At 37.5% G+C, this 19699-nt stretch overlaps 1 protein-coding gene across 1 annotated transcript; it reads left to right on the top strand.

Annotated features, from left to right (window-relative positions):
• Positions 1–2176: 2176 nt before the first annotated feature.
• LOC110264125 (uncharacterized) lies at positions 2177–8668 on the top strand. The gene is made up of 4 exons (XM_088490958.1): positions 2177–2537; positions 6893–7128; positions 7203–7255; positions 8296–8668. The coding sequence occupies exons 1-4, from the start codon at positions 2177–2179 to the stop codon at positions 8666–8668; spliced, it is 1023 nt and encodes a 340-aa protein (XP_088347084.1).
• The last annotated feature ends 11031 nt before the right edge of the window (positions 8669–19699 follow it).

Genomic DNA, 19699 nt, shown 5'->3' with positions numbered 1-19699 from the left:
ATGGCCTGCTCTAAGGCATCTTTGTAATCGAAGTAGTCTTGGGTTTTGTGACCAAATCCCTTATGGTAATCACAGTAGTCTTTCAATGGTCTAGGTCTGAATAGGATTCCCTTGTCTGCAATTTGTTGGTAAACTTCCACTATGGGCGCCGTGAGTGGCGTGTAATTTGTGAACCTTCCTACCCGTGGGGGTTGCTTGGATTGCTTGGCGAGGGTGCCATCCCTGGGAGCTTCCTTGTATCTGTTGACCTGGGGGGGCCTACCGAGCTGAGGGGTTTGGGAGCTTCCGTTTATTGGCTGCTACAACCTGAATCACCTCCTCATTATTGATATATTTCTTGGCCACGCTTTAAATTTCCTGCATGGACCAGACGGGCTTATTAGTGAGATGTTTCCTAAATTCCTCGTTTAGCAGGCCGTTCGTTAGGCAGAGACAGGCGACGGAGTCCGTAAGGCCATCGATTTCCAAGCATTCGTCGTTGAATCTGTCCAGGAACTTCCTGGTCGGTTCCCCGGGTTTTTGGGTAACCCCTAGCAAGTTAATTGGGTGTTTTGCCTTGGCTATGTGCGTCGTGAACTGAGCCAGGAAGCTTTGGGAGATGTCTGCAAAGGCTGTGATGGATCCTTATGGGAGGGCGTTGAACCATCTGACCGCATCGCCTACTCCTTCCAAGTTCATTCTTGCTTCAAAAGCTGTGAGGTGCTCTTGGGGATCCTTAGTCCCGTCGTACCTCATGTTCGTCGGCTTGTCGAAGTTCTTCGGAAGCCGAACCTTGAGGATCGAGGGATGGAAGGGAGTGGCTCCCATGATGATGGGATCCTGTTGTTTCTTGGCTTTCCCTCTCTAGGACTCCCCGTGGCTCTCGGACCTGCCTTGGGTAGCTCGAGAGGTCGCTTGTGTATGCACCTCGTTGCACTTTGTTAGGCTCCTTTCTTGGCTCTCGTGTCTTCGGGAGGGGGAGCGAGTGTCGGTGCGGGATCGGCTGGCGTCGCCGTGGGAGTGGCCGACGTCTCCGTCGGATCGGCTCCTCGCTGCCAGCTCTCGCTCAAGGTTTTGTACTCTGTACCTGAGTTCTTGTATGATCTTGGTGCTGTTGTCTCCCATTCCTCCGAAGGGACGTCTTTCGGGGGTCTTGGTGTAGATTGGTTGGTTTGGCTGGACGAAGGATCGTGGCTGTTCACCGGTATGGGCTGTCAAACTTGCGCTGCTCAAGCAGGCCCTGCCTCCTTCGCAGAGTTCCTCCGAAGTGGGGAGTTGCTCCATGTCTGTTCCAGGGTCCCCACAGACGGTGCCAATGTTCGTCACCAGATGATCTCGGGTGCTCGACGGGTCGGGTGATGGTGAAGGGATTAGCGGGCGAGACCCTGAAGTAGCTTGGAGTGGGTTCTTGGTCTGGAGCTGAAGACTGGCGAAACCGGTGGTAGGACGGACGAGAGGGGGTGGCCACCTGCAAGGACACTCCGACGATCAAGTCAGTATCCGTACGGAATGATAGCCAAATTAGGTAAGGTGATGTGTACCTCGGGGGGAGTGCTGACCTCTCCCCTTATATACTGTGCTGGGCGGGCCCATAAATGACCTAGCCCAATGACCAGGGTGCTTGTTAGCTGTCCCTGTCCACGTGGGGGGGGGGTGGGGGCAGGTCATTTTTGACTTCGGGTCGGGGCGTCGGGTGTTGCTCCGAGGAGACCGACCCACCCGTTTTGCTAGGAGTGGTGCACTGTGTCGTGCAGATGGTAAAGTCGGGCGTCAATCGGGACGGGTGTTAGGAACTAACCCGTTGGATTCTCCTTGTAAGGGATAGTTTGGGCCTGGGTCAGGGGTGGTGCCCCGACCCGACGGCTAGCTGCGCTGGGCTTGTAATGGTCCGTAACATGATTATTGAGATTATGATGGGACTTTTTAGTTTGTGATAAATACAAGAGTTTAATTTGATTAGCCCAAAACTATAGTAATACATTTTCTTGCTATACATGGATTCGTTGCAAAATAGAGTTTGATATCCAAGAAAAAAATTTCTAACATGGTTAGACTTAGTACTGAGGATGAGAAATTATGATTTGTGTATTTGACCAATTTGTGAATACTTGTCCTTCTTTCATATTTTAAAATCATCTTAATTGGATTTTAATGTGAATTGATTTTTTTTTCTGCATCCTCGTATTAGGACATTAAGATGGCTAGAAAAGGTCGTTATACGAAAAAATCAAAATTAGGACCAGGATGTCAACAACCTCAAACGGCTCTGCCTCCGGCTTTGGCATCCCACCACGATGACTCTCAAATTCTCCCGACCCGTGGTGATGGTGTCCCTACAACTTCACGCCCGTTCCATCCACCGTGTAGTGAACCAAGGCCTGCTCCACGGATGAGCATAAATAGCATTCACAACTCCGAGCCAGGCCACAAAAACTTGGACGCTAATGTAGATGAGGTAGATTCTTTTGGTCAAGAAGTTGACGACCACTTTGTTGCTTCTGGAGCTCAGAGACGCAAAGGATGCAAGACTACAAATTTTTGGACGGTTAAGATTATCGGTAACGTATTTAGTAATTTTTCTTTCTTCAATTTGAGTTAGACTCCATGTACAATGTTATTTTCCTTGCATAATGTCCACAACAGATACACATAGGGGTGTAAGTTACCGAACCGGACCGAAAATTATCGCAGAACCGAATCAAATTTTACAACAACCGAATGAAAAATCGAAAAAACCAATTTTTTTCGAACTAAACCGATCGATTCGGTTCGGTTTTCGGTTGCCTTTGCTAAAATTGAACCGAACCGAAAAGTGAGGGTTCAGTTGTGTGTGTTTTTACTAAGTTGCCCTTTAACCTAGGTATAAAAGGGCCAATCAGCACAACCCTAGCTTTCTTCTTCTTATTTTACGCAAACCCTAAACGGCTAAACCCAGTCACCTACAAAACACAAAGCCAAGGCTTCTATTCTTCCACGGTTCCACCGCCGACCTCCATGCTTGAGAGAAGGAGAGTCTGAGGGAGCCAGAGAGTGCTGTCTGTCGTCAAGGAAGTCGCCAATCGTCGTCGTTCATTCATCGCCGTCGCAGGGTCACCGTGGCAACAAAGCCAAAGCCGAGCAGCACTCCAATCCAGTCCGTCGCCGAGCAACAATCAAGTTGCCGAGCAGCAGTTCGTCGCCGAGCAGTAATCCTGTCGCCGAGCAAGACTCCAGTGGCCGAGCAGTCCAACTCGAGCAGCACTCCTGTCACCAAGAACGTTAGCAACTGAACAATGTCTTCTTCAGAGGTTAGAATTTGTCCTTGGTTATAATTTTTTTACAGTAATTACTAATTAATGTATATATTGTCAACAAAATCCTAGTCTGCAATATTTTTTCAACACTATATATAACTTTAGTGGGATTTTTAGTGATATTTGTACTTGATTTAACTTGAATAATTATTTTTAGTGTCTTTTTGAATATATATATGTGTAGCTGTCTCTGATTGTTTATGGTCATTTAAATTCTGTTGGTTAGATTGAAAAATGAGTTACTTGTGGTTCTGTTTATGAGCTGCTTATTAGCTGCTTTGGTTTTGTTTATGAGTTATTTATGTGCTGCTTATGTCTTAGTAGATTTGTGTTGAATTATCTCAAAATAATAAATGGCATACTTGGCAGTTAGTGAGTATTAAATGATTCAAATAAACTAGCTAGTTGTACTGTTATGTGAGTTTCTAAATGTATGTTGAAAGAATACAAACCATTGTTAGATCCTGTTGTTTTTAAATCCAATAATGCTTGCTTGGTGGATTGAGCAAAAAGTGAAAGAAGATAACTATTAGAATTTAGAGCTTAAATTTTGATAGGAATAGTGTGAAGAACTTGCTCCACCAATTCAACTGTGTTAATGTTCAAAGTATGTCAAAAAAAAATATAACTACTTTAATAATGGGTGAAAATTGCAAACGACCAAAATGTTAATAGAGTTACTTAGTACTAATTAATCTTTGAAATTATTTTATGATATAATTTTGGGATTTTATCAGAAATAAAATAAAAAATAATTATTTTTCTATATTTGATTTTGTAAACCTAAATTTAGTAATGTGATTTTTGGCACCTGTTTTCATTATTATGACTAGTTAGTCCTTTCATTAACACCTTCCTTTCATCATCATATGGGTTTGAACTTTGAAGATTCTTACTTTTTTGTATCTTGCTATTTGCATCTTGCTATTTGTTTATGGTCATTTAAATTCTGTTGATTGGTGTTAAAAATGAATTACTTATGGTTCTGGTTATGAGCTGTTGTGGTTTTGTTTTGCATATATATGGCTACATATAATTAATATGTTTCACAAGTTTGATGAGTTAAAATGCTAATTTTTGTTTCCAGAAACAATACTTTTGGTGCTAAATTTGATGAGTTAAAATGCATATATATGGCTGCTAAATTTGTTGCTGGAAATAATACTTTTGGTGCTGTTGATGAGTTAAAATGCTAATTTTTCATTGTTCTGTTTATATATATGCAGCCAACAAGCAATGAGGTGCCCAATGAACGTACGCCTGAAGTTGGGAGGTGAAAATGTTGAGTCCATGATACGTTCTTCAACGGACAGCAGCGTGCTTACCAAACCCCCACCCCATCCTAGATCAAAGAAGAGGAAGGTTGATTCAACTAATGTGGGTGCAACTCCGGGAGCAACTCCTACAAATCTAGCTCCAAGCACTATGGAAACTGATGAAGAGGATGGCAAGGATGGTCCCAATGAAGGTAATAGAAAACCTTCTAGACCTAGATCTTGGACTTGGGAACACTTTACAAAGGATCCTAAGTCCAAGCCATCACATCCTAGGGCTAAATATAATTGGTGTGGTGCATCATATGCATGTGACTCTCATAGAAATGGTACAACTAATATGCGTTATCATTTGTTGAATCAATGTAAAAAATTTTCTAGGGACTCGGGTGACCCTAGTCAAACAATCCTTATCTTCCAAAAAAAAGAGGGTGAAGGGGTATTTAGTGTAGTTACTTTTGATGCTGAAATGTGTAGAAAAGCCCTTGCTAGGATGGTAATTGTTGATGAGCTACCGTTTAAGTTTGTTGAGGGGGAGGGATTCAGATTCTATATGAGTATTGTGCAACCTAGATTTCCACTTCCGGGAAGGATTACTGTTGCTAAGGATTATTAGAATCTTTATATTAGTGAGAAGAATAGGTTGAAAACTGTGTTCAAACAACCAAATCAATCTGTTTGTTTAACTACTGATTGTTGGACTTCTGTGCAAAATCTGAATTATATGTGTGTCACTGCTCATTACATTGATCATGATTGGAAATTGCAAAAGAGAATTATCAATTTTTGTCTTATTAAAAACCACAAGGGAGAAACAATTGGTAGAAAAATTGAGAGATGTCTTTTGGGGTGGGGGATATCTTGAGTGTTCACAATTACTGTTGATAATGCTAGTTCTAATGATACTGCAATATCTTATCTAAGAACTAAAATAGAGGATTAGAATTTACATCCTTTGAAAGGAGAGCATTTCCATGTTAGGTGTTGTGCACATATTCTTAATCTTGTTGTTAATGATGGATTGAAAGAGATGCATGAATCTATTAGCAAGATAAGATTTTGCGAGTGTTCAAGGCTTCTTGTGGTAGTCGAGATCCATTACTTGGGAGTATGGTTGAGAGGATGAAGCTTAAGTATGACAAGTACTGGGGTAACATAAAAAATATCAATATGATGATTTTTTTGCTGTGGTTCTTGATCCTAGATACAAGTTGAAGTTTGTGAACTTTAGCTTTGAAAAGCTATATGATAAGGATGATGCTGATTTTTTGGGTGCAAAAGAAAAAGAGACCTTTTTCAAGATGTTTGAATGCTATGTGAATGCAAATAATGGGGGTATATCTTTTACTTCAGCAACAATGGATGGTGCATCAGATGTGGGAATACCTGATGGCGACATGGCTGGTGATTTTTTCAAGGAGGTGCATTTTCATGAGATCATCAACAAGAATGAGGTGGATTTGTATTTGATGGATGGTTTAGAGAAGCCTCGTGATCAAAATACTTTTGACATAGTGAATTGGTGGAAGATAAATTCTAGCAAGTATCCTATCTTATCCCAAATAACTAGAGATGTCTTAGCAATGCCAGTCTCGACTGTTGCTTTAGAATCAGCTTTTTGCACTAGTGGAAGAGTGCTTAACAACTATAGGAGTTCTTTAACTCCAAAGACAGTTGAGGTATTGATATGCACACAAAATTGGCTTCGTGCTTCTCCAATGACAACTGATTTTGAGGAGCTTATTGAAGAGTTTGAGAAACTTGAATTAGGTTTGCAAAAAAGAAATTTGTAGTTTCTTTCATGGTTTATATTTATAATTCATAATCTATATTATCTTTATAATCTACATTGATTTTTTAGTTTTATTTTTGTAGAAATTGCACCAATCGGAGAAGATGAGGATGAGTTTGGTGTGGATTCAGATTAAGGATGGTGGCTGTTTGGTTTTTATTTGTTTTAAAGTGACTGTTTCGGTTTAAAGTGTGTTTATTTTTGTTGTTTTGCTAGACATTTTTAATTGTCTTTGTTTTATGTTTAATTAAGTTGAATTTGTATTGGATTTGGATGTCATATACTCTTGTTATTCTAGTTTATTGAAGGTTTTAAACTTCATTTTATGATATTTTAAATTCTGATTATTAGGTGTAAGAAAACCGAAAAAATCGACCGAACCAAACCGCTGTTGGTTCGGTTCGGTTCGGTTGTTCAAATAGCAGCCAACCGAATAGTTGGTATCATCGTAGAACTGATCAGGTCGGTTCGGTTGGTTTTCGATCCAAAACTGAACCAAACCGAACCGATTACACCCCTAGATACACACATAAGGTATTATATTTGGCTTATAGATTCTGATGGCACAATCAAGCCGGCAAAATTAAGCGTGAGGGAGGCTATGGAATGGTCTAACGGTAGAAGGATCGTGCTCAAGTTCAACAATGAAAAGCAACCAATTGGAGACGAAGCTAGATTGTTGAGTGGCGTGCTTGGTCTGCTGGGATCTAACTATGAAAAATTTTCTATCTGTAAGGAAAGTTGGCATAAGATTACCACTAAAGACAAGGTTTATAACGAATGTGTTAAGGTAAAAGTTTATATCCCCTTTGAATTAAATCTGCTTATTTTTACAATTATTGACAAATTGTATTATTTGTGTAGCAAATTTTCCACTTTGATGAAGATAGTGAAGGAACTATCAAGAAAAATATTTTGTAAAGTATGGAGAAGTCTTGGAAGAAAACAAGGCTGACGTTGTATAATGATTTTTACGAGCCAACATTTACGACTGAACAAAATATTGAGCACCGTCCGCTGGGAATTGATCGAGAGCATTAGAGATGGTTCCTTGACTATCGCGCCAAAGTTGAGACGAAGGTAATCTAGTATATCATTGGTACACAATAATACAATTTATGTTGCATTGAATCTTTTTAAATCAGTTTCTCATCGCCCTTTATTTCTGATAGACCAATAGAAAAAGTACAGGAAAAATGTGATTAATCGATTAAAACAACTATATACCCACACTGGCGGTTTGAAAAGCTTTGCACGGCGGATGGAAGAAGAGGTACTTTACTTTTTTTTTCACTCTTTGGACTATCTCTATGACTTAAGTTTCTTTGATTGTGTGGAATACAGTAATGGCATAAAATTTGTTGTTACAGTCGAAACACCAAGGGAGGAGAGTCAGTAGAGGTGAGTCATGGATCACAGTGCACAAAAAAAGATGGCTCCTATATCAATGATGAAGCAAGAGCAATTGGTGTAAGTACTACTTGTTATAATTGATCGATAAAATTATGATCTTAAATAGGGTAATAGTTTACTTCTCTATTTTATTTTGTTTTCTATTTCTTTACTGAATGGTTTACTCCCCTATGTCAAAATGGACCAAAAGAAGTTTACAATTTTCAATTCTGCTTACTTTTAATTATTGTTGGAAATTCACCTCAGATGTTGCTAGACAGTTTCAACTTCAATGTAATTTAGAAACAGTTGGGGTAGAATTGAAAAACTTCAGTTTCACTTATCCTTTATTTCTTTTTATAGTGGTTGGCATCCTATGAAACAAATGCTCTATTTTGGCTGTTTTATATAAATAACTTTTGAGACCAATTTTTTTCATTCATATTTGTGTGTTCTTTTACTGTGATGAAAGTGATACAGTTAATCATCCTTTTTGGCGTGTTCTTGACATGAGATGGACCCATAAAAAAATGATTGTATTTGCTAATTTGTGTTTGTAGTAAAGAATTGAGGAGATTGAACAACAGGATGAGTCTTCTAGAGTGTTGTCTCAAAATAATTCCATTGCTCAGGTTTTCAGAAAAGAGAAACTGGGTAGAGTACATGGTGTGAGTTTCGGATCGATTCCTACTCAACTCTTCCATCCGAATTCACGTGCGCCGGACAATGGAGTCCAAGTAGAGGAGACACAGAAGAAGCTGATTAAACTACAGGCAAAGTTGGAAGGCGAGAAGTTGAAGAGGAAGGCGATGAAGGATGAGGTAGCGACAGATAAGAAAAAGAAGCAGGCAATGGAGAGTGCTTTGATTTATCTATTTCAACGGCAGGGTGAGGAGCTGCCACCAGACGTCGCTGTAGGGATGAGTTCCGTGGAATGATAGAGTGAAAAATAGTATATTAGGATTTGAGATATTTTGGATTGAAGATGACATTTTTTTGAATTAGACTATGCAACTCTTTGCAAGAGATTTGTTTTCTTCATATTTTCATGAATATATTATTTTATTTTGCAGATAATTTTTTTTTGTTTTTGATACAAGTTTAGCTTCTAAGGTTGAAAATATTAACTCTTAAAATAATAAAAAATCTAAAAAGAAAAAAAAACATTTCTATAATATTTTAAAAAAATTATACGATCTTTTTAGAAAACCCAAATTTTCTATTTTTTAATTTTTCTTAATTTAGCGGCGGTTTTAAACCGCCAAAAAGTGCCTCAAAGTTTGAAAAATCTGTCCGATATTGCGGCGGTTTACAATCGTCAGTAACTGTGCCCAAAACTTTAGTTTCATTTTGTGAACCACCGCAAAACACATGTCAACTTGAAACGTCGAAGTAAATACCGGCGGTTTTAGAACCGTCGATAAACATGCTGAAAATCGTGTCACTCGCATTTGGCGGCGATTTTCTAAACGATTGCCGCGAAATAATTGATTTAGCGGCGGTTATACCAGCGGTTACTAGAAACCGCCGCCAAACCTAATTCCCGCACCCATAACCATGGCGGTCCAGTGAGCCGCCGACCTTTGATTTTGCGGTGGTTTAAAACCGCCGCTAATCAAGAAAAAAGCCGCCGGTATTTTGTGCCTCTCTTGTAGTGAATCTATTAACTAACAGTAAATAACTACTCTTAAATAAAATTTAGATTTATGATAAATTAATTTTTAATTTATCAAATTAAAAAGTATGGTGAGAAATAAAAAATAATAATTATCTACAATGCAACATATGACTTGTGAAAATCTGATCCATGCAAATACACATACTTTAGATACTTAAAAAAGTTAAGTTATTTATAGGGTAAATCACCAAAAAGGCACCTGAATAATTATTTTGCTGACAAAAATATATTTGAATTTTGTTACCGACATAAATGCTTTTAAATAATTTAAAAATATGACAAAATGTCTAATATTAAATATGTATTCTTAAAAAATATTTTAGAGATTCAATTTTGATGTAATTTTTTGTAAGCATGATTAAAAGAATGAGATATTTTAATCTTTAAAATTTGGTGATTTTTTGCTAAGTATATATTTTTTGGTGATTTTTTTTCTCAACATCCAACAATACTTTTAAAAAATCACAAAAAATATATACTTATAGAAAAATCGCCAATTTTTAAAAATAACAATATCTTATTTTTCTAATCATGCTTTTAAAAAATTGCATCAAAATTCAATCTCTAAAGTATTTTTTGAGAAATACATATTTAATGTTAAATACTTTTGTCATGTTTTTAAATTATTTGAAGAAATTTTTGTCAATAACAAAATTCGAATGTATTTTTATCGACGAAAAAATTATTCGAGTATGTTTTTGGTGGTTTACCCTTATATATATTTCTTTTACTAATAAAACTTCAAACCCTAATATTATAGCAACTATAACTATGCTAGTCCAAAAAAAACATAAAGCCTAGTTTAGTGGAACTAATTCAAAATTCAATTATATAGATTCATGAGAAAAAGATAAATAAATTTTTGTTCTTTTAATATAGAAATAAATATACTTTTAACTAATTAAAAAAACAAAAGTATTTCTCAATTTTCAAAATAAATATGTTGGCTGCTTACCATTGATTACAACAATAAATTCTTTCCAGAAAAGTTTCTCACTTATGTATACTCATCACTCATATAATTAATTAAAAAAACTAACAAATAAATTAAATCACAAAGTTTTGTTATAGTTTAATATCATAATAAAGAATTATAAAAATATATTAGAATAAAAAACTCAATAATAAATAATATAGAATAGCTATAATGTTTATTTAGAGATTCTTATATATATATAGTTTTAATACCATATATAGTTCTAGAATTCTTATTTTATTTGTTATTTTAGACATATAATACCACAATTTTAAAAAAAGAAATTACACAATAAATAATATGTATTTTTTGTAAATCGATAAGGAATACAAGATGATTTTTTTTCCAAATCTGTCAGAAAAATAAGGTAATGATAGAGGGATTAGTTAGGAGATTTATGAGGGAAGAGACCAAAAGTCTAGAACTAATGGTGAGAGAAACCTATATTAAGAGTGAGAGAATGTTTTTTTTTACCCAATTTATGTGGTTTACTTTTAAAATTTTATATGACACACCATTGATAATCTTACGTGTGATTGGCGAAAGTTTGCATTGAAGTGTGTCAATTGTTCTTTCCAGCATCATGTAATTATCGGAAAAGCATCTATGTGTGGTGTTGGAGTAAGTTGTCCTGTCATCACCTCTATGTCTGTTGGGTGTCAAAATTTTTTGAGGAGTGCTAGGTTGTATCCACCCTATAGGTGGACGTTTTTCATCCCTCAGTCTTGCTGTGGTGGTGAGAGTGTTTTTGGTTGTCGCCTCTTTTTTTTTTCCTTTCAGCGCACTCTTTTTTTTTCTATGTGCATTGTCATTCTTTCTTGGCGTGCTCTTTCTCTCACTTTTCGGCTTTCTTCAGCACCTGTGTTTATTTCATAGCATTTTATTTTGTCTTTCACGCTGCTTTAATAACGATTTCGGCCTCTTTCTGTTGTTTCTCCAATACTACCTTGAGTGTTTCCTCTAGCCTGTATATTTTTTAGATTAGTTAATCACCTTCTTGACTGAGGTTTGCCAGGGTGCTCGAGCTTTTTTCTGCCTTTTCCCCGACGTTGTATATAGTGGCGGTTCTAGAAAAACGGCCGCTAAATACAAGGCTGTGCATTGTCATTCTTTCTTGGCATGCTCTTTCTCTCACTTTTCGGCTTTCTTCAGCACCTGTGTTTATTTCATAGCATTTTATTTTGTCTTTCACGCTGCTTTAATGATGATTTCGGCCTCTTTCTGTTGTTTCTCCAATACTACCTTGAGTGTTTCCTCTAGCCTGTATATTTTTTAGATTAGTTAATCACCTCCTTGACTGGGGTTTGCCAGGGTGCTCGGGCTTTTTCCTGCCTTTTCCCCGACGTTGTATATAGTGGCGGTTCTAGAAAAACTGCCGCTAAATACAAGGCTGATTGCAGTCCTACTCCTAACTGTCGCGATATGCGCCGCAATTATTCATTTTGCATCTGCCGCAATTGTTGTAGTGAATGGTTGTTCTAACGTCGTGGTTTGAGTGCTTCAAGGTTTCAGATGAGTGATATTCCCTACAAAAGACACTAATGTTCTGCTTAAGAACTACTTACAGTGATGAAATGGAGATTGAGAAGGGGAGACACCAATCTATCATCGCCTCAGAGTCGAATGGGTGGTATACTACAAGGACTTCAATGATCAAATCTGTCTGAAGTCTACGAGATACTAAGATTAGGGCAGAAAAGATACCTAAGACGATTCTGCCCCCAGTATTTATAGTCTTTGGTGGCTAGGGATATGAGGAGAATCTGTTTCTAAATCTATACCATTTTGTGAAATCTAGTCCTGATTTGAATGGATACGATCCTCGAATGGGTCGGTTGAATGTTTCTTGGCCCAGCTTAGTAGCTGGACCGTAACAAATTTCATTTATATACATAGCCAATGCTATACTTATATTATAAATTATCAATCCTATCTTTTCAAATATAATCAAGAGTAAACTACCAAATCGGTATCCAAAAAATTTAGACTCTAACAAAATAGTACCTAAAAAATTTATAAGTTTGACAAAAATGACTAAACATTAATTTGTCATATTGCCATTAACGAAAACTACTTTTGTGGCTAACAGAATTTAATACATGGGCAAACTCTCCCCAAATTTCTATTTACCTATAGCATTTTTAATTAATTTATACAATAGCAAGGTGAAATAAGAAGCTTCACCAGCTCCCTCCCAACTCGCTCCTCTTCCTCCTCCTCTCTCTCCCTGTCTCTCTCCCTCTCCCTCTCCCCCTCCCTCTCTGTGTGAGCTTTCTCTTTCTCGTTCGGTCTCTCTTCCTCCACCTCCTTGGTTAGCAATGGTGACAACCACCCTCATCGCCACTGTTATCACCTCTTTCCTCTCTTTCCTCTGTGTCACAGCCGACTCCCTCTCCCTTTAACACTGTCGGTCTCTTTCACTCTCCTCTGTAATTTGGCCTTCTTTCTCTCTCTTCTATTACCGTTCTTTCCGGCAAGCACAACGATGCTAGCAAGGACCTCCTCGCTGTCACATCCTCCTCTTTTCTAAGAATATTAGAATTTAGGGTTTTTCTCAAGTGAATTGAGATTTTTTTTATCAAATTAAATTAAGAATTTATTGTTTTTCTTACGTGTTATTGTTTAAATTAATTAAAAATATTAGGTAAATAGATTGTTGGGATGAGTTTGCCATGTCATCAATTCTATTAGCCACCTTAGCATTTTTCGTTAACGAAAACGAGAGTAATTGACGTATGGTCATTTTTTTCAGATTTTAAAATTATTTAAGAATTTTTGTGTCAATAACATATTTCAAGTATTATTCTTTCGGTAGTTAACTCTATAATCAATCACGTGTATTACACTTATATGTGCCTCAACTTGTTTCTTACCATGAATTCTGATTTTTTTTTTTTTATTTTGGTAAATCATATTATGAATCTTTTTGTTTTTGTTTTTTGTTTTGGAGTAATTACAATCGCTAATTTGTTTTGAAGATCGTTTTTATGGTTAGACAAACACTTGTAGACCTATTCAGTGACTACTTATAATTTATGCCTTTTTGAAATGGGGGTTGTTTGATGCTGATAACGAATGTAATCGTGCTTCATTCTTCTACTAATTGATCGATTATCCAATTTAATTTATCATAATAAATAATTTTTTCTTAATTTCTCTACTCTATTCGCCTGAATACTCGGTTTAGTGTTCTTCAAACTTTTGAAAATAGCTTTAGGTTCTACCCTAGGAAAAAAAAAAAAATCATTCTCTTTTGTTATAAATTCTTAGTTTTCTTTTCTTTAATTTTCACTGTATTTCTAGGAATGTTTTTGTTTTATTAGGACTAATAATGAGATAGCAGAATGTTAATATCATCAATTCTTGCTTTGACTATTAATTAGATAATAAGGACAAAACTGATATTTACATCATATCACTTGTGTTGTTTGCATCAGCTACAGAAATAATGTCGAATTATGTTTACAGAAAGATTATCATCAAGAATGGAATCAAATTCCAACAACCCTCGATATCATTTATGCTTTGATATATATGCATTCATGATTATCTTAAAGCAAATTATTTTGATCAATCAATTAACTCAACCAGCAGAGACGATAAGCCGATTAGCCTTTTTCTCATTTAGGATGACTTGATTTCAATTCATATTTAGAAATTACATAATATTCAAACGTAAAAAGTTATACTACTATAAACTATATATCATCTAAACGAAAAAAAAAATTGACTATTGTTTCTAGAAAAATAATACTGTCACTCTACATATAATTTTTTGCATTGTACGTATACATAAATTTATAAAAAGAAAATGACATTATCACAATATTCCTATTCTTGTTTTTTATTACTTATATAAAATTTCTTTAACCAAGACAAAACCCATGATTGGGAAAACGGAATCAAACCCCGACAAACTTGAAATATTTTTTTAACGTAAATATAATTATGTCCCTATAACCATATATGAAGCAAATAGTATGCTATGATATCTTTATTGAAAACTCCGTCACATGATAAAATTTGGAAAATTTATAATTTGCATGACGAATGCTGGAAGTGATTTCAACCCTTTTCATGGGTAATACGTGCTAACTATTATTCTTGCTCCAATCATGAGGTTTAAGTTTATTTATTTATAATCTTGATTAATCGCCGTGATCAAAGGGGATGATCATGTTGCCAATGATATTTATTATTAGAACTTCAAATGATGGGAACATCATAATAAGGATGATATTCGTAGAGTCAGAGATTATCCGTGACGGAAAAGTTAAAGGAGACCGCAAAATTCTTATAGAGATGGAAATCTGTCTCTGTGAATGAATAAATAAAAACGGGAGCAAAAATTAATGTATCTGTATGTCCAACGAGAATCTACAAAATTCCTACAAAAGAGAATTTACTTAAATATTCTCATATAAATAAGTCTAATTCATCCTATACTTAAATAAAATATTTTTATTTTATTTTATTTTAATTTATATATTAAAAATTTTATATGTATATTAATTATGTTGTATTTGTATTTGAATTGTGTTTTAATTTGATATATTTGGTAAAATTGTATATTAATTTTATTTTAATTGCATTAATTTTTTAAAAAATTTAATATTCATGAATATTTGCAGATATCCATTTCCTCTGCAGAAGTGAAATAAACAAAGATCCGTAACAAAAATAAAACAAATACGAAAGACGTTTTACTAAATTAAATTGAAACAGGAGTGGGAAAGAAATCTTGGATACTATAGTGACTCATTACCATTCCTAATAACTTTCATTCTATAGTTATATACTTATATTGTTCTATCATCCGTGAGTTTATATTATTATGACAAAATAATTGTTTAGATAACGAATAATATATCTTAATTATGATTTGTTACGGTAATATTAATAAGGAGAAGATAGTATGTTTTAAACATTTTAGTTTGGAAAAGTATAGAATTTTTTTTTTGTCCATGGTATTCTCCAACCCGACAGATAAAGAATTAATCTGCTGCAGATTTAAGTTCCATTTAAAAGGTCTGATTTGTCGCTAGCCAATGGGTTACTGCATGCACAAAACAGAATTCAAATCTCCGACACTTGTTTAAGTGGCCGAGTGAGCTGACCACTCAACTAACCCAAATTGGTTATAGAAAACCATTTAATTAACCAAACTAAGTTAGGTTGGTCAAGTAATTAATTCATTTGTCGGATTAAGTAAATGTCGTGGATTTGAGTATCGCTTTGTTGAATTTATTGACTAGTAAAAAACTTTTAAAAAGAATTCAGATCCGTGATGTGTTAGTCCTTGATCTACTAGACTAGAAAATACCATCGACAACAAAAAAAACTTAAATTAGTTAACTGTAGTAATAATTTTTTTTCTAATTTTAAAAATTCACATTTTTTTGAAAGATTTACGATTTAGAATTTATAATTTATAATGGAAGATTTGAGATTAATGTTTTATGATTTAGAATCTAAAATTTAAGATAAGTAAAATAATTTTTAAAAAATTACTGATGTTAGTTAAAAAATTTAACTCCTTACTTTTTTTTTTTTTAAACTTTTCAGTTGTTATATATATATAAGTATTGTTTGGTTAAAAATATTCCAATCTAATTCTCGTCCAATATCCAAAATTATTGGATTTTTCTTTTTTGCTCGCGTAATTTTTTTCAAAAAAATTAATTGTTATCATTTTCAATTTAAAATTTTTTGTTGTATCTTTATATACTTGAAAATTAAGGGTAATATATTTGTTCAAAACATATATAACAAAATTAGGGTTGGCTTGCAAAATATATATCCTACAAAAATTTATGAACAGTGTTGTTCATACCCTGGCCCAATAAATAGGGCCCAGGACCCAAGCAAAAAGGCCCAACTCAAAGGGTTGGCCCTCACCCAATACCAGTCTTCATCCCCAAAAGTCGGTACTGAACACGACCTGCTCCAAAGAAGTCGGATACGAGGGTTAGCTGGCAGATAACACTCATTCGAATGAGTAACTGCCCCTAGAAACTCTCTAACCACTTCATAGAGCCATATCTTAACCTCCCTAAGATATGGGAACGGTTATCCACCTAAAAAGGTGGCACTACTTCAGCGGTGGTTATTGGTTCACCACTATAAATACACTGACACCATTCAGGTATCACTAAGTTCCAATACTCTCTAACCTGCTCACACTCTTGCTAACTTAGGCATCGGAGTGTCTTTGCAGGTACCACCCCCGGAGGAACACCGAGTACATACCAGGTCCACTCGAAAGCCACCTCCTTCATACGTTTGGGCCAACCAACGCCATCCGGCCCATTAATCTCCGGTTACCTACCGTAACATTGGCGCCGTTGCCGGGGACCCGAAAGATCAACCAGTGATGGCGGATAGATCCCCTGAAGAGGGTCATGTGGAGACAGATTCTGAACAAGAGAATTTGAACACTGGGAACAATGAGGCAGATCAGACCCTCCACCAGGAAGCCAATGATCAACATAGGGAAGGCACCTCCGGAATCAAAAATCCGAAGGTGAACTCCTCGGAGGGGCGCGAATCAGAAAAAGAAGGACCCTCCCACACTAGTGAGCTTATGGGATTAATCCACAGCCGCCTCGAGCAGCTAGAACAGGAGCGGGAACGACAAAAGGAAGCCGAAAAGAACCTAAAAGAGGAGATGGAGCGACGAAAAGAGTTAGAAAGAAAACTCTTAAAATTAGAATCCTCCCTCAAAGGTCGGAATTCCCACGGCGATAGAGAAGATTCTCCCTTAGGAGAGAAAGATCCTTTTAGCGAGGACATAATGAGGGCAAAAGTTCCAAGAAACTTTAGAAGCCCCGATATGGACCTCTACGACGGAACCACTGATCCAAAGCATCACCTGAGCAACTTTAAAAGTCGGATGTATCTGACTGACGCTTCTGACGCTACGCGATGTAAAGCTTTTCTGACAACCTTGTCAAAAGCAGCGATGAAGTGGTTCGACAGCCTCCCTCCGAGGTCAATTACCAGTTTTGAAGAGCTCTCAAGAAAGTTCTTGATGAGGTTCTCCATCCAGAAGGACAAAGTAAAGCATGCACTAAGTCTCCTGGGAATAAAACAGGAGGTCGGGGAGTCCTTACGGGCCTATATGGAAAGATTCAACAAAGCGTGTTTGGAGATTCAAGACCTGCCCACCGAAGCAGTCATCATGGGGCTAGTCAATGGTCTTAGAGAAGGCCCCTTCTCACAGTCCATATCAAAAAGACACCCCGCCTCTTTAAATGACGTACAGGAAAGAGCTGAAAAGTACATCAATATGGAAGAAAACGCTAGGCTAAGAGACCCGAGTTTGCGACCCGGGCACCCTCCCTCAACAAAAGAAAGGGAGAGGGAAGCTAAGAAGAAGGAAGAACTCGGTCTCGATAGGCCAAGAAAATATCACTCTTATACTCCACTGAAAGTTCCTGTAGTGGATGTGTACAGAGAAATTTGCAATACCGAGAGGCTGCCTCCTCCCAGGCCCATTAAAAATAAAAGAGGAGGGAGCCGCGGTGATTACTGTGAGTACCATAAAATATATGGGCACTCCACAAACGACTGTTATGACCTTAAAAATGTGATAGAAAAACTGACCAGAGAAGTTCGGCTTGACAAATATCTCGTAGAAAGGTCGAACAGTCATGGAAAAAGAAAGCGAGACGATATGGATAAAAGAGACCCACCGCCACAAACTCCGGAAAGACATATCCATATGATCTCAGGAGGGTTTGCGGGAGGGGGACTCACAAAATCCTCTCGTAAAAGACATCTCAAGAGAATTTACTAGGTCGAAGAGGGATCCTCCGACCTCCCAACCATTTCATTCACAAAGGAAGATGGGCGAGGAATAATCCCTGGGCACGACGACCCAGTGGTAATCACCATGATCCTGGCAAATGCCCACCTACACAGAACACTAATAGACCAGGGAAGCTCGGCGGACATCCTTTTCAAGCCCGCTTTCGACAAACTAGGATTAGATGAGAAGGAGTTAAGAGCCTACCCCGACACCTTGTACGGGTTAGGCGACACGCCAATAAAGCCACTAGGATTTTTGCCCCTCCACACCACCTTTGGAAAGGGGGAGAAGACAAAGACTCTGAGTATAGACTTTATAGTCATCGACGTGGGGTCGGCCTATAATGCTTTAATCGGCAGAGCTACCCTTAATCGACTCGGAGCAGTGGTATCGACGCCCCACCTTTGCATGAAATTTCCGACCTCAGCAGGGATAGCAACGGTGAGGGGAGATCAGAAGCTAGCAAGGAAATGCTACAATGAAAGCCTAAACCTGAGAGGAAAAGGCAAAGAAGTTCACACAATAGAGCTCGGGGGAGTAAGGATTAAAGAAGAGCTGCGACCCCAGCCCGGGGGAAAAACCGAGGAGATCCAGGTCGGCGAAGAGGAAGGAAAAAACACTCACATAGGGGCTAACCTAAGGGAAACCCTAAGACAAGGGTTGACCAAGCTTCTAAGAGATAACTCCGATCTCTTCGCCTGGAAGGCCTCCGACATGCCTGGGATAGACCCCGAGCTCATGTCCCACAGGCTTTCGGTCTACTCGGGATCTCGACCTGTACAACAACGAAGACGCAAGCTCGGCCCAGAGCGAGCTCTAATAATAGAGGAGCAAGTACAAGCGCTCCTAGAAGCCGGTTTTATCAGAGAAGTCAAGTATCCAACATGGCTAGCCAATGTAGTGCTAGTCAAAAAACAAAATGGTAAATGGAGAATGTGCGTCGACTACACCGACTTAAATAAGGCATGTCCCAAGGACCCTTATCCACTACCAAGCATTGACGCCCTAGTAGACTCTAGCTCGGGGTATCAATACTTGTCGTTCATGGACGCCTACTCAGGATATAACCAAATCCCGATGTATGAACCAGACCAGGAAAAAACATCATTCATCACGCCCAGAGCTAACTTTTGCTACGTGGTCATGCCATTTGGATTGAAAAATGCAGGGGCCACATATCAGAGGCTGATGAATAAGGTGTTCGCCCCTCACTTAGGGAGCTTAATGGAAGCATACGTCGACGATATGCTGGTAAAGACCAAGAAGGAAGTCGACCTCCTATCTGACCTCTCACAAGTCTTTGACACCATAAGGTTGCACGGGATGAGACTAAATCCTGCAAAGTGCGCCTTCGCAGTGGAGGCAGGAAAATTTCTAGGATTCATGCTAACACAAAGAGGGATCGAAGCCAATCCCGACAAGTGTAGAGCTATCCTAGAAATAAAAAGCCCGACTTGTTTGAGAGAGGTCCAACAGCTGAATGGCCGACTAGCAGCTCTCTCCAG

Source organism: Arachis ipaensis, chromosome B6, assembly GCF_059453495.1.
Source record: "Arachis ipaensis isolate K30076 ecotype BB chromosome B6, ASM5945349v1, whole genome shotgun sequence".
NCBI lineage: Eukaryota > Viridiplantae > Streptophyta > Magnoliopsida > Fabales > Fabaceae > Arachis > Arachis ipaensis.
The sequence above is the reverse complement of the archived record's forward strand: the minus strand, read 5'-3'. Positions and strand labels throughout refer to the sequence as shown.

What these genes read in the sequence shown, in the direction of transcription:
- LOC110264125 (XM_088490958.1), top strand. Translation starts at nt 2,177, where the DNA reads ATGGCTAGAAAAGGTCGTTATACGAAAAAATCAAAATTAGGACCAGGA. An exon ending in TTTATAACGAATGTGTTAAG is followed by an intron (nt 7,129 to 7,202) that starts GTAAAAGTTTAT and finishes TTATTTGTGTAG; the next exon opens with CAAATTTTCCACTTTGATGA. An exon ending in ACTATCAAGAAAAATATTTT is followed by an intron (nt 7,256 to 8,295) that starts GTAAAGTATGGA and finishes TTTGTAGTAAAG; the next exon opens with AATTGAGGAGATTGAACAAC.